The sequence below is a fragment of the Hakea prostrata genome, chromosome 4 (genome assembly GCF_041222555.1).
Source record: "Hakea prostrata isolate BN-2017 chromosome 4, UWA_Hpros_2, whole genome shotgun sequence".
NCBI lineage: Eukaryota > Viridiplantae > Streptophyta > Magnoliopsida > Proteales > Proteaceae > Hakea > Hakea prostrata.
In genome coordinates, this window is record NC_142603.1 from 49,448,027 (window position 1) to 49,461,342 (window position 13,316).

The 13,316-nt window shown below is 42.1% G+C and overlaps 1 protein-coding gene across 1 annotated transcript in view; it reads right to left on the minus strand.

Moving 5' to 3' along the window:
• Positions 1-13,316, minus strand: part of DEG2 (DEGP protease 2) — a 61,351-nt gene that overhangs the window by 32,603 nt on the left and 15,432 nt on the right. The window contains exons 6-8 of the mRNA XM_089153369.1: positions 9,906-9,950; positions 8,469-8,576; positions 7,467-7,544 (exon numbers count right to left, since the gene is read on the minus strand). Coding sequence (XP_089009495.1) covers positions 7,467-7,544; positions 8,469-8,576; positions 9,906-9,950 — 231 coding nt within the window. The remainder of the gene's footprint in view (positions 1-7,466; positions 7,545-8,468; positions 8,577-9,905; positions 9,951-13,316) is intronic.

A 13,316-nucleotide genomic window follows, 5' to 3' on the forward strand; every position in this document is an offset into this window, starting at 1 on the left:
TCTGTCACTGTTGATGTTGTTTTTTATATTGAACCTCTGTCTGTAAAGTTTCAGGGAAGTGGGTCTCTGACAACCAACAAGCAGAAGGAGAAGATTCATGGTCTGTTTGAATGAATGCTAGTTAAGGATCAAGATGGTGCTACCCATGTTAAAGAATCATTGTCTCCTGAAGAAATCTGCAAGTCAGAAAGCAAAGAATTCATGGTCAAGGCTTCATTGCCAAAGGCAAGCAACCATTCACCAGGCAAGGAGTCAGCTTTGGAGATTTTATTGGAAACAAGGAACAGGGGATGGATAATTTCGAGGTTGATGAACGTTCCAAAGGCAATAATGAAGAAGACCCTATGTTTGTTCTTGAAAAAATGCAAACCAAAGAATTTGAGGAGGGTCTTGTCAAGGATGAAAGTAGCGAGATCCCTGAAGAGTTCGTGTTTGAATTGGAAAAAATTCTTCTTTACCACTAGAAAAAAACCAGTGAATTGCAATTTAAAGAGACAAGATATTGGGTTTTTGTCCCATTGAGAAACCAAAAGTGGTGGATGAAGGTGTTGAGTTAACAGATGATGCTGATAAACTTGCTGGTGAAGAACCAGTCTCTCATCTAAGTGGAGGATTTTTTTACCTGTCCAAGTACAGAAATGTGATCCAGGCATTGAGATGAATAATGGCAGTTTTGTTCCCAGCAGGCTGTAACAGCAATGATATTGTGTTGGGTATGTCAAACTGTGAAACAGATTATTGGGATGAACGTTTCAAACATTGCTTGGACAATATCTAAGATAGGAGGTGAGTTGTTCTTTATTTTGAAGGAAATGGATAGAGTTTCCGGGGACGATGATGTTTTGGGATTCAAATCCAAAATCAATTATCTAAAAGATAAAAATCTAACATGATAAGTATATTAGGATAAAACTAGTATCATTATGGTCTTTAAAAATGAGAGTAGTATTGTATTTGAGTTCTTAATTCCAATGAAGGGCAAGATAGACATTAGATATCCAATCTTAACAGCCACTTAACACTGTCAGAAGTGACAGGAGCAATATTAATTTCATAAAGAACAGGGTTTGATTAGTAGTTAAGCTATAGTACATGGGGGCAACAGTAATTATCCCTTTTTTACAAGTTTGTTTAATTGTAAAGGCTATCCCAATCCAAAGTGGATTCCCCAGTTTGAGTCCAATTAAGTTCCTAGGATCTTAGTCTGTTTCCCTCAAGTGTAAGGCTATATAAAGCCCCAACCTCATTGCAAACAAATCAGTTGAAGATTAATAAAATTTCAGAGACTTGGGAGCTGTGGAAAGCTAGTCAACAACCTGGATTTGAGGGAATTGAGAACTTTCTGCAATTACAGGTTTCTTCTTCACCTTCTTCAAGCTTGCAGCAGTCCTAGAGCCTTCTTAAACTCAGCCCCTTCAGTCAACAGCCCTTCCTAAACAAGTACAACCCAGCCCCATTGCCAACCCATTCCCCACCCTACCCGATTGCAAGCTCCCTCCCCCTCTTCTCCCCCTTGAAGCAGTAGAACCCTTCCAGCCTTCCCCCTTTCCCAGGTCCTATATTCCCTAAACCTTCATCCCTATTAACCCTCCCCTAGGATCGCACCATTCCTCCCCCTTACCTACTTCTAAACTCAACTTCATTTTCTCCATTGAAACCCCAAAACCCTAGTTCCCTTAGAAATGCAATATCTCCTCAACCCTTATTCCAAAGCCTAAACCCCTTTGGGACTAGCATTCTCACCCCCTAGGCCCCTACCCTACCTTCGATCCACACCTAACCCTAATCAAGAGTCCTAAACACATTAGAAGACCTAATTTATTTGGAAAATTCTGCAATTGCAGACTGTTAAAAACAGAATATTTTCCATAAATTTTCAGAGCTAATCCTGTCCAAACATAACACTAGACCTTCACCTTCAATACCCAGGGCTTGGAGCTTAACGTAACCCTAGCCACAGGACTCTCAGAGTATTTTCAATGTGTGTTAAGTTTTATTACTGTTCATTTATATTCTGGTTTGGACAGCAAGGATCCCAACCCTAAGTAACCTATTGGGAAGTTATTTGAAGGATTGGCTGCTGTACCTTAGTATCAGATGCTGACAGCAGAGTTATCAACCTAGAATCCCTTCTGTTCTCTGAGTTTTCACCCCTAACAGAAAGGTATTCAACCTGCCCTATAATCCAGGGTTACATCATGCACCCTATACATGTGGTAAGTTTCAGTCTAAATGAACCAACCTAAGGGAATTTGAAGACTCTTTTCATGGTTTGGCAACAGAAAAGACCAAGTGAAAATGAGCCATCTACAAGGTCCAGCAGAGGGGCAAGAGCCTGCAAAAGAGAAGGAAAGAACCCCAACTAAACAGAACAGAAAAACTCTTACCAGCGCAAAAATTCAGAAACAATGGGCATGATCTTGGATCATCAAACTAAAGAGCAAAGAGTAGGCAGGGGCAGGTTTTTGCAATGAGGAGCGATTATGGAGTCATGCCAGCAGACAGGAATGGGAGAAATGTTGGGCTAGGGTCAACTGAGGTCTGATCAAACAAGAGTCACTGGGCCAGTTCAACAATTGAAGACCAGAAGAGGAATGGTCTATGAAAGACCCATTAGGCAGGTCTAAGAGATGATGAACCAAACAGAAAGTACAGAAAGGGGCAGACCCCGGCTGGAGAACCATCAATGACAGGATCAGAGAAGACCATATTTTACATTGTCAGAGACTCGGAATTCGGAAACCAGTTATTCACAACCCCAGGCACAAGGGTAGGTTTATTTGTCTGCTCCATCGTAGACAAGTGGTAACAAATTCCAAGTATTGAAACAGCCTCTCCGCAACAGGGTTAAGGCTGTGTACATAGCAATCCACCCCAGAATCCTAAGTGGGGTGTTCCTCATGCACTGGATATGCAAAACGTAATCCAATTTTCATGAGAGAACAAAGCATATTGAATTGAAGTGGACTGTCATTTTCTTCAGTATACAATAATGAAGAAGTCAATTTCCACTCCAACTGTCAACTCTCGTGATCAACTTTGAGATTTGTTTGGTAAAAAGCCCTCTTGCAGCTTGTGCCTGTCCAAGGATGTTCAAAGCTGGGCATGGATGAGATCTATCTTCCAGCTTAGAGGGGGGGGGGGGGGGGGGTTGGGGGTTTTTTTTTTTGTCCCCCCCCCCCCCCCCCCCCTTTTCCGGGGCCCCCTCCCCCCCTCTCCTCCCCTCCTCTTTTTTTTTTTTTTTCTTCTTCTCCCCCCCTTCTTTCTCCGGGGGGGGGGGGGGTTTGGTTTTTGCTCCCTTTTGGCGTCAGAAACCAACAAGGGTGAGTGCAACTGAAGATATCTGCTGCAAAAGTACAATGTTCTGCATTTTATATTTTATTTATTTTTTTTCTGTTCTTTTTTTTCCTTCTGAAAAAGTTACAACAACCTGGTAACGTATATCTGATCAGACCTGATCACTTCATTTGTCCTCTTCAGAAAGTCAGTTCCTATAGATTTTGTAACCAATGTTGATACCGTAGGATTGTGCCTAACCCCAAGGGATGGTCAAGTTGGCAAAGGACCATCACCTAAGAGCGTCAGGTCCAGAGTTCAAGTTCCCATTCCCTTAGGGCCACTTACATGGAGCTCTTTAGTGCTCTTCACTGTTTTCCGCAAAAGTAGGATGGTTATTCAACACTGGTATGACACCCGGTTTATGCAGTTGTGGGGTCCGTATGGAACCGTGGGAATAGTTTTTTTTTGGATGAATGAATAATTATATTAAAGAACAACAAAAAACAAGAATACAAGGTCTTTAAGAAGACGACCGGAAAGAAGAGCTGAGACCCCAAGAGACAACAATGAATCTGTTCCTTGGGGTATCCTCAATAGGGGGTGGGGGAGAACTATCAATCTAGAAGAAACATCAAAATAGATGACATTCCAAATCATGTCAAAAGAGCAAGATTTGGAAGTCCATCTCCCGAGATTGCGTTCCCACCAAAGATGATGAATGGAGGAACAAAAAACTAGCTTACCAATCCGATCACAAATGAAAGAGCCTGAAAAGTTTCTCACCATCCAAGACCAATCACGAGCAAACCCAAAGGAACGCCTCGAACAAGGGACAAACAGAGGCTAAGGCTTTTCTTCATATGGATTTGGAGAAGGGGCAAGAGAAGAAAAGGTGCTCAAGGTTTTCCAGGCCATTCCAACAAAGGATACAGTTGAGATTTACTAAGATATGGCGGCTATAAGGAAGGATTGGGTGGAAAGGCCATTGTTGAAGGCTCTCCAAAGGGTAAGGGAATGGCGCGGAATGAAACCTTTAAACTAGACCAAGGGGACCCACGGGGGTTTAGGGTTATGGGCTCGGAGAAGATTCCATGCTGAGATGGTGGAGAATGTTTTGGTGGGAGATGGGAGCCAAATTGTGAGATCATGAGGGGAACAAGCGAGAGGAGGAAGAGAATCCCAAACCTATGTGAGAAGGGGGAGGGGGAAGGGTTCCAGGAGCCATTGGAGATGAAGGCTGACAAGGGGGTGTTTTTTGGGATACGGGAAGCATAGACATTACGGGGCCCAAAGTGGTTATAGAGAATGCCCAATAGATGCACGGATCTAGCCAGAATGAGGTGGAGGTGCCAGTGGAGATGGTGATAGAAATAACAGAAATAGCTAGGGGACGCAATGAGAGGAGTTTCCTCCAGATCCATGAGGGATTAGAGGACATGGGAGCCGTCCAGAAAGAATCCGCACAGAGCAGAGGAATGGACCCAGCTAACCCAAATGGAGTCATGCTTTAAGGCAATTTTCCAAATGAGCTTGAGGAGGCAAGCTAGGTTAACATCAAAATTTTGGCAGATTCCCATGCCTCCTTCAAAAGTTGGGTGACAAATAGTTGACCAATAGATAGGGTGGAGAAAACGAGAAGCTTCCCGCCCTTTCCAAAGGAAGGCACAGAACAAGGTTTCCCTAGCATAGATGGCGGTTTTGGGGATGGAAAAGATACCGACCAGTAGAGACGAAGATTGAAGGACAGAGTGAATAAGAACAACTCTACCGGCAAAGGATAGAAGCTTGCCCTTCCAGAGTTGGAGCTTCTTGTGGATGTAATCAAGCATGGGGAGGCAGTGGTGGAGGGTTAGTCTACTGGGAATGAGGGGCAGGCCGAGGTAGACAACGGGGAAAGAGCAAGTTTAAAGCCTGAGATCTAGAGGAGAGAGGTTCAAAGCTGAGCTGGGATACTAGAGAGAAAGATGGTGGACTTATCAAGGTTGACACAGAGGCCAGAGAGGGATTCAAATAGCAAAAGGGCCGAGAGAATGGAGGAGATAGATTGGTGATTTGCTAGAAGATCATAAGATCATCGGCAAAAGCAAGATGAGTGAGGTTGATGGATTTGCATTTGGGAATGGGAGAGATGAGGTGTTAGTCCGTTTTGGATTGGAGAATGCGGGAGAGGACCTTTAGAGCTAGGGAAAAGAGGTAGGGAGATAAGGGGCAACCTTGGTGGATTCCAACATGGGAAGAGAAGAAGCCCGCAAGAGAGCCATTAGTGATGATGGAGAAGCGGGGCGAAGAGATGCAAATCTCAATCCAATAAATAAAAGGGGGAGGGAAGCCCATAGAGGAGAGGACATCACTAATGAAATCCCAGAGAATGGAATCAAAAGCTTTGTGAAGATCTACCTTTAGAAGAGCAGCCAGGGAGTGGGTGGAACTATCAAAACCGTGGACAATTTCCACGCAAAGAAGGATGTTATCCGCAATAATACGCCCCGAGATGAAGGCAGATTGATTCGAGCTCACAAGGAAGGGGAGAGCTTTTTTTAGCCTATTCGCTAGGATCTTAGAGATGAATTTGTAAAGAAGGTTACAAAGGAAAATAGGGCGAAAATCGGAGAGAGAGGAGGCCCCTAGCTTCTTGGGGATGAGGCAGAGGAAGGTTTGATTAATGGAGGAGAGCTAAGAAGGGTTGAAAAAGAAGCTTTGGACGGCCTGAACAAGATTGTTCTCAATGATATCCCAGGAGGCAAGGAAAAAACCCATACTGAAGCCATCAGGACCTAGGGCCTTGTTGAGCCTATGGGAATATGGCAAGGAGGATCTCCTCCGTTGTTGGGACAGCACAGAGAGAAGTGGCGGAAGAAGGATCAATGAATTTATTGATAAGGTTTGGAGGGAGAGGGGTGCGGGAGGGAAGGGAAGCCGGAGCCAGGAGGTTGGAAAAGAAAGAAATTACCTCTGTTTGATGCTAGCAGGGTCAGAAATCCAAGATCCACTACTAGTGAGGAGGGAAGGGATAGAATTGAAGTTGCTTCGAGCCTTGAGGGAAAAATATGCCGAGTTGGAGTCCCCAAGCTTGAGCCATTTGATTCTAGCTTTTTGGCGAAGAAAGCTTTCTTCAGAGGTAAGGAGGGAAGACAACTCAAAGGAAAGGGCCTTTTCATCTTTAGCAAGGAAGGGATTGGAGCGATCATTTTGGAGGAGAGATTGGACACGCTGGAGGTTAGAATGATAGGAGGAAACATTAGAGGAGATATTGCCAAAAGTGTACGAGTTCCAGGAATGAAGAGCTTCCTTGGTGTTTGAAAGCCTGTGAGCACAGGCAATGAGAGGAAGAGAGTAGCAATGGACAGGCTTCGACCAAGCTTCCTTAACTGTAGGGATGAAGGAAGAATTCAAAGTCCACATATCAAAGAATTTGAAAGGCTTTGGGCTGAACGAAATTGGGAGCGGGGGGAAGGTGAATAAAGCAAGGGGAATGATCAGAAAGCTTGGAGTTGGAGATGATGGCATTGGAGGCGGGGAAGGATGAGAGCCAAGGGGTATTTGAGAGGAATCGGTCTAACTTTGAGGCAATTCTGGCATCTCCAGATCGAAGATTATGCCAAGTAAGGGGATGGCCAGACCATCAAAGATCGGAGATACCGGCAACATCTAAACATGCATTGAATTCTCCAATCGCGGCAAGGTTCGGAGACGAGCCTCCAATACGCTCATGGGAAAATCAAATGATGTCAAAGTCCCCATCAATACCCCAAGGTGTATCCAAAGCAGAGGAGGAGATAGAGCGGATGTCCTCCCAAAGGGGGTGCGCTCAGCGGCACGATTGAAACCATAGATGATAGAGAGAAGGAAAGGGGGAGAGCTATTGGGGAGAATGTTGAGATGCATGAGCTGGGAAGAGGATCTAAGGAGAGAGATTTGGAATCACGAGGGATCCCAAAGAATCCAGATACAACCGTGGGAATAGTTAGGCTGAAGGGCTGGATGATTTTAAAAAAAAAAAAGTATGATTGTACTAGATCATCCAAGTAGATAGGCTTTATCCACATGTAAAATAATACAAATTGCCCACCAAAAGAAAAATACAAGATTCTACCAAAGGAAAAACAACACAAGAAATTCCAGCTGCAATAGAAGTGACTTATCAGTCAAAGATCCAACATTAATCAAAATCTTATCGCTGACCATACCTCTATTCGTGAAACTACTCCTTTCGTCACTGATATAGTATCTCCTCCAAATGGGTATCCAACAACAGTAACTGCATCCTGCCATTCAGGAGGAATCACATATTATCACCAGATACAAGTCTGTAGCATCGAAGTACGAAATATTTTACAACAAGGCCCATAAAAAATGAAAACAAGAATTAATGGGCAATGTTAATCATTGCATTATGAACTTTGAATCTGTTATTTCTTACTGACCCACTTCTAATGCTTCTATGTCTGCATCAAGAAAATAGTGAGTGTGTAGGCAAGCCTTGACAAAAAAGAATGATCCTATCTTTCAGAGGTACTGTTTTTGGTGAAAGCTACAAATTGATATTGCTTCGTAATTTTAGCCCAAGTTCTTCATTTTCACAAAAGCATTTGAAACACATAAGAAATGGCCTTTTAAAGGGTTAACAAGGAAATACATTTAATTACAGACCTCCTAAGACCATGGCTCCATAATTGACTTGAGCAACACAGTTATCAAAACAGTTATTGATCTTCAACAGCGCCACCTGAGTTGCAAACTTGAAATTTATACTTGTTACAGTTTTTCTTGGAAACCCTTCCATGTAAGCAACAGTATTTTCAAAGCATAAATAAGTCGAGTTAAATAGTAAACCGTCTTACAATAGCAGATGCAGAGCAAGTTTCTTTAACTGATTGACTTATTGATACAATATAAAAATATTTCAAAAAAGATACTTGCATAATCAAATCTTGACTAATCACATATTCTAGAATGACTGCAGCTAAATCATTCTTTTCAGATGATGATTTTTTTTTTGGGGGGGGGGGGAATGGGGGTTGAATTTCTTACTATTTTTACTTGGATGGTAATTGATTTAAGTAAATTAAGGAAGCGTGCTGTATCCAAGTTTGTGGAGGTTGCAGTGCTGGAAGTAGGGGCCTTTCAATTGTCTTAATAATATTTACTAAAATGTTTGCAAATACTACTACAGTAACTAGGATAAAAACCTGAAGGCGTGGAAGTTGCCCAAAACGGAGTGGCTCAGTTCCTTTCCAGAACTCCTCACTTTCTACTGAAAGCAAAGCAATATCACATTCAACACCTCTAGCTAAAACCTGTACATGAGATCACCCAAGCAATAGTTGCAGGCTAAATCAGTTCAGGAAGCATTATAAGCTCATAGGTTGACAAACAGAAAGAAGCATAACGAATATGATTGTCCAGAGTATTGGGCAGTAAAGAAGCATTACATAGATATACTTGGTATAGCAGAAATGAGATGCATGAGTAGCAAAACTAGGAAGGATAAAGTAAAGCATTGTCACATTAGACCTGGTTGGATAGTAGCTCTACACGTGATAAACCACAAGGAAGTCATTTGAGGTGGCACGACCATGTTCAATGTAGGCCTCTAAATGCCCCCAGTACATAGGATTGATTTAATCCCGATTGAAGGAACTAAAAGAGCTTAGGGCAGACCTAAAACAACCTTAGAAAAGACATGCATGCTTAGGGCCTATATCCTATACGACCTCAAATAGAGCTGGGTGAAAGACAGGGATCCATGTTGCCGACCCACTCAGTTGGCATAAGCTGAGTTGCTGTTGCTAATGTTGACAAACAGAAAAATCAACCAAAATTGGATACCTCCCAAACTCCTACCATAATGTGATAGAGTAACAATGGGGATCAGCAGAGACCTGAGCTTACTGAGCACCTCACAAGAACATTGTAGACATTGTTCCAAAGCCTTCTTTAGGTGGGGGATCATAACCTTAACAAAACGGGTTCAACCCTTGACCAAGGTCAAGTAACAGGTTAACAACAGGATGGAGCTGCCTTTTAGCGAGGCATTCATCAAAAAATCTAGAGTAGTGCACCACTCAATTAAAAGGACTATGGTTTTAATTTCCAGTCCTACTTCAACACTACTCAGCCAAATTTCAGTAGCCTTATGTAAGCTGGCTAGATAAATCCTGTATTCCTATTCACCATTCCAGCCTACTTAGAGCCATGGTGTCAGAGTAGCACTGCTTAAATACTCCCTTTTTTACTTTTCTGGAGGATGTGAATGAAAATCCATTACTAAGCCATGAGAAGGGGGGGAAAAGGGGTTGGATTTTTTTTTTTTTCCTCCGGTTGGGGTTAGGGATAAGGGGGGCGCCACAGAGGCAACCTAAGAGGGGACCAGATAACAACAGTATGCCTGTCCCCAGGTAATCTTGATGTAAAACATACCAGAGTCAGTATCAGAACTACAGTTCAAAAAAAACGAAGTGCAAGTGGAATAAGGTTCAGTTCAGGAGGATGTTTGTTAAGAAAATGATTATGAAAGTCTATGATTCTATCATTTGAGAAAATATTATAGGAACCCCATACAATTGAGTGAGGGCTTACTTTAATTGATCACATTAATTTAACTCAACAATACAGGATGTAGATACCTTGGCCATAAACTTTGTGTCGTCTCCTCTTCTCTTCACCTTGACCTGCAATTACTCAACGCCTTACACGATCATCAAGAAATTAAGAAAAATTTGTTCTGTGAAATACAATTAGCACCTGTAGATGTATTGAACATGGACACGGTCTATTTTTCTTCCTAAATATGGTACTGACTACTGAGTGCAGTCACTTCATCAAGCACTAGCAAATTAAAATAATTAAAACCTTAAATATTTTCTCTGAAGGGAATAATTACAGTTTCAATTTGAGACTGTCACCATGTGCCTCTCTAGTTGAATAATCCAGAACCTTGATATATATATATATATATAATATATATATAGAAGCAAGCCTAACAAGTAAAAAAAATATCGCACAGAAGGCTGGAAATGGAACACCTAGGTCTCTTTGGGGTAATTAATGAGGTGATGAAGGAAGTGAACAAGTTGGTCTGTAGAAAGCACTGTCAGCATCAGATGGGAGTTAGATTTTCTTTTTCCTTTTCAGAGGCAAATGCAAGGTCCTAGAAGGATTGAGTTTGGACTTTGGAGCTGGTCCTAATCTTTGGCACTTTTTTGCAGAGTGGCCATCCTCAAGACTCAAACCAGGGTATATGCCCTGGCATCCTGAACCTTTTACCATTGCTAAAAGGTAAATCACTTGCCGACCATGGACACCATTGAAATGAAATATTTTCCTGTGAAGTTAACTTAGCCAAGGAGAATGAGGATGAAGATTATGAAACATATATGACAGAAACGATAAAACAGTAGACACAGCAAAAGAATTTGCATACATCCCAAGGATAGTGTGATTGTCTTTAATCACTGCATAATGTAGAGACACATATGAACTACAGTACTACACAAACTCCAGATAGGATCACAGAATTAAGCCAGACAGGTGTGTATATATATATATATATATACATATATATAGGCTTTTTCACCCTTGAAGCTCTCAATAAACCCAACACGTATAACAAATAACCCCAGCCCATATAGATCAATAAGAAGCTACCTGACACAGGCAGAAATAGAACTTAAATCCGGAAATAATTTGATTTATGGAAGATCGGTAACAGTGGTGGTTATGGCCAGATACTACCATCGAGTGGAGGTAAAGATGGATAAGTGCAGCCATCCAAACTCATCCAAAAGTGATGGCCTAATACTAAGATATATCGAATCTCGATTGGGGTTGTGATTTAACCAGCCAAGGACAGCCCAAAAAGGGCTGAAGGAGGGCCCAAGCCCACTGGCAATTTGAGGCAAGTCCCGCAGGGGGGGGGGAACCAACACAGGGGCATTTTGGTCATTATCCACACCCTGGATCAAGTCCTACTTATCTGGAATAAGTCCAGCTATTTTGTGGTGTCCTTCTCTTATTTTTTTGTTCGTTAGAGTCCCAATAAAAGTTATTTGAGAGTTTTAGTTTGAGAGGAAGTTAATTAGCTGTCGATAAAATAAGATTCCTTATCTAAGAGGGTTCTTATCTTTAAGAACCTGTTTTGATTAAGCGTTGTCCTTAATTAGTTAGAGTCCAATCCAAGGTGTTAGGTCAGTAGTTGGATCCTTATCAGCTAAGGAATCCCAAGTTAAGTCCAGATCTGTTTTGAAGCCTATAAATAGCCTAGTTGATGTAGTTTGACAGTTTGAGTTAATGAAATTTTTGAATTGAAGAAAGGCTTTGAGAGAAATCGTGGGATCCCAAGGTGGGTGACCTGCAGCTGGTTGTGACAGTGTTTTCTGTGATTTTAGTTCTTCTTCTCCTCCTCCAAACTTCAGCAGCAGCTAAGCTTCAATCCTCCCTCCAAGTAAGTACAGCCCTACCCCTTCCCCTAGCAACTGTAGCCACTCCCTCCCCTTCCCCTTCTTCCTGCGATAGCAGCAGCCCCTACCCCCCTGTTAGACCAACTCTCAGGCCCCTTAGACCCCTTTCCCTTCCCCTAGGATCGCACCAAGCCTTAGAACATAATCCCACTGTCATCTTCCCCATTCAGCTACTTCCCCTAACCCAGAGATTTCTACATTTCATCTTACACCTAGGATGAATTCTGCAGAATGTTCAAAACTTCTGAAACCCTAAATTAGTTAAACCAGATCTACTATAAACCCTCTAAAACCTTCAAACTCAGCTCTGAACTTGGAGAACCAGCAAGACAGACCCCAAACCTCACCTTGGCCAAAACCTACCCTATCCCTATTTGAGTTTAAATCTGAATTTCAAATCTGGAATTCAAACCACTAAGTTTCAGACCTGATTCTCAGTTACAGTAGGCTTATCTGAAGCTCTAGAAGATATTAACCCCCCCCCCTAAAACATCCATCCCTCTTGCTGGAATTCCTGGGCAACCCTAAAATCTAGGGAATTTCCCAAATTAATCCTAGCCCAAGATTCAGGTTTACATCAGGTTGAATTTGGGAAACTTCTCATACTTCACAAACCAGAATTCAGAAACCAAAATAGGTCAGTCAAGTGGGTCTTTTGTGATTGTTTGATCCTCAAAAGATGGGGCAGATTCTGATGGCTGATCAGGGAGATTTTCGCCATGGATATTCTAGTAGGAAACCCATAACGCCCAAACCAGAGGTGACAGATTCATCCTCCAAACAGCAGCAGCAACTTAGGGCTACTTGATAGAGGTATTAATCATAGTTGTTAAGGCGTCGCCTAATCGTCGCCTCGGCATTCAGGTGCCTTCGGAACGCCTCAAATCGGCATCGCCTTATTTTTAGGCATATAGCTTTTTTTTCTTTTTTAAATCACATGAAATATGCCAAATTGAAGGCATATATTGAATTACTTATTAGATTCCAATTGTAAAGTATCTATTGTTTGAACCTATATGCATATTTATAATGACGCTACATGGGATCAAAATAAAAAAATAAAAACAAACAAAATCGAAAGAGAATAAGTTCTTGACTCGAGTCTCACACTCACTCTAATCCTAATCTCCTTCTCTTTTCCTCTCTTCTTCTCTTCGATTCCCATGACGACACTCCGGCAAGCAGTGGCCAGCGACAAGCGACTTCTTCTCTTGGTTTCTTCCCGCGACTTTTTATTTAGGACCTACTATGTGTGGCTTGTAGTATGTTGGATGACTTGAGGTAGGGTAATATTAATTTTTTTATTATATAAGATATGATAGATTTATAATGGATTAGAGTGAATGAGATGTACACTAAAAATTTCACTTAAAACGCCTCAACCGCCTTAAAAGCGCCTCGGAGGGCACCTCGTTGACTCATCGCCTCAACTAGCCTAAACCGCCTCATATCGCCTCGTTGCCGTGACAACTATGGTATTAATGGAGATCAGCAGTCCAAATAGAGGTCTTGGTTAGCCTCAGTCTGATGCAGCCCTACTCGAATAAGCTGTTGTTCAAGGGTCTGTAGGGCTAGACT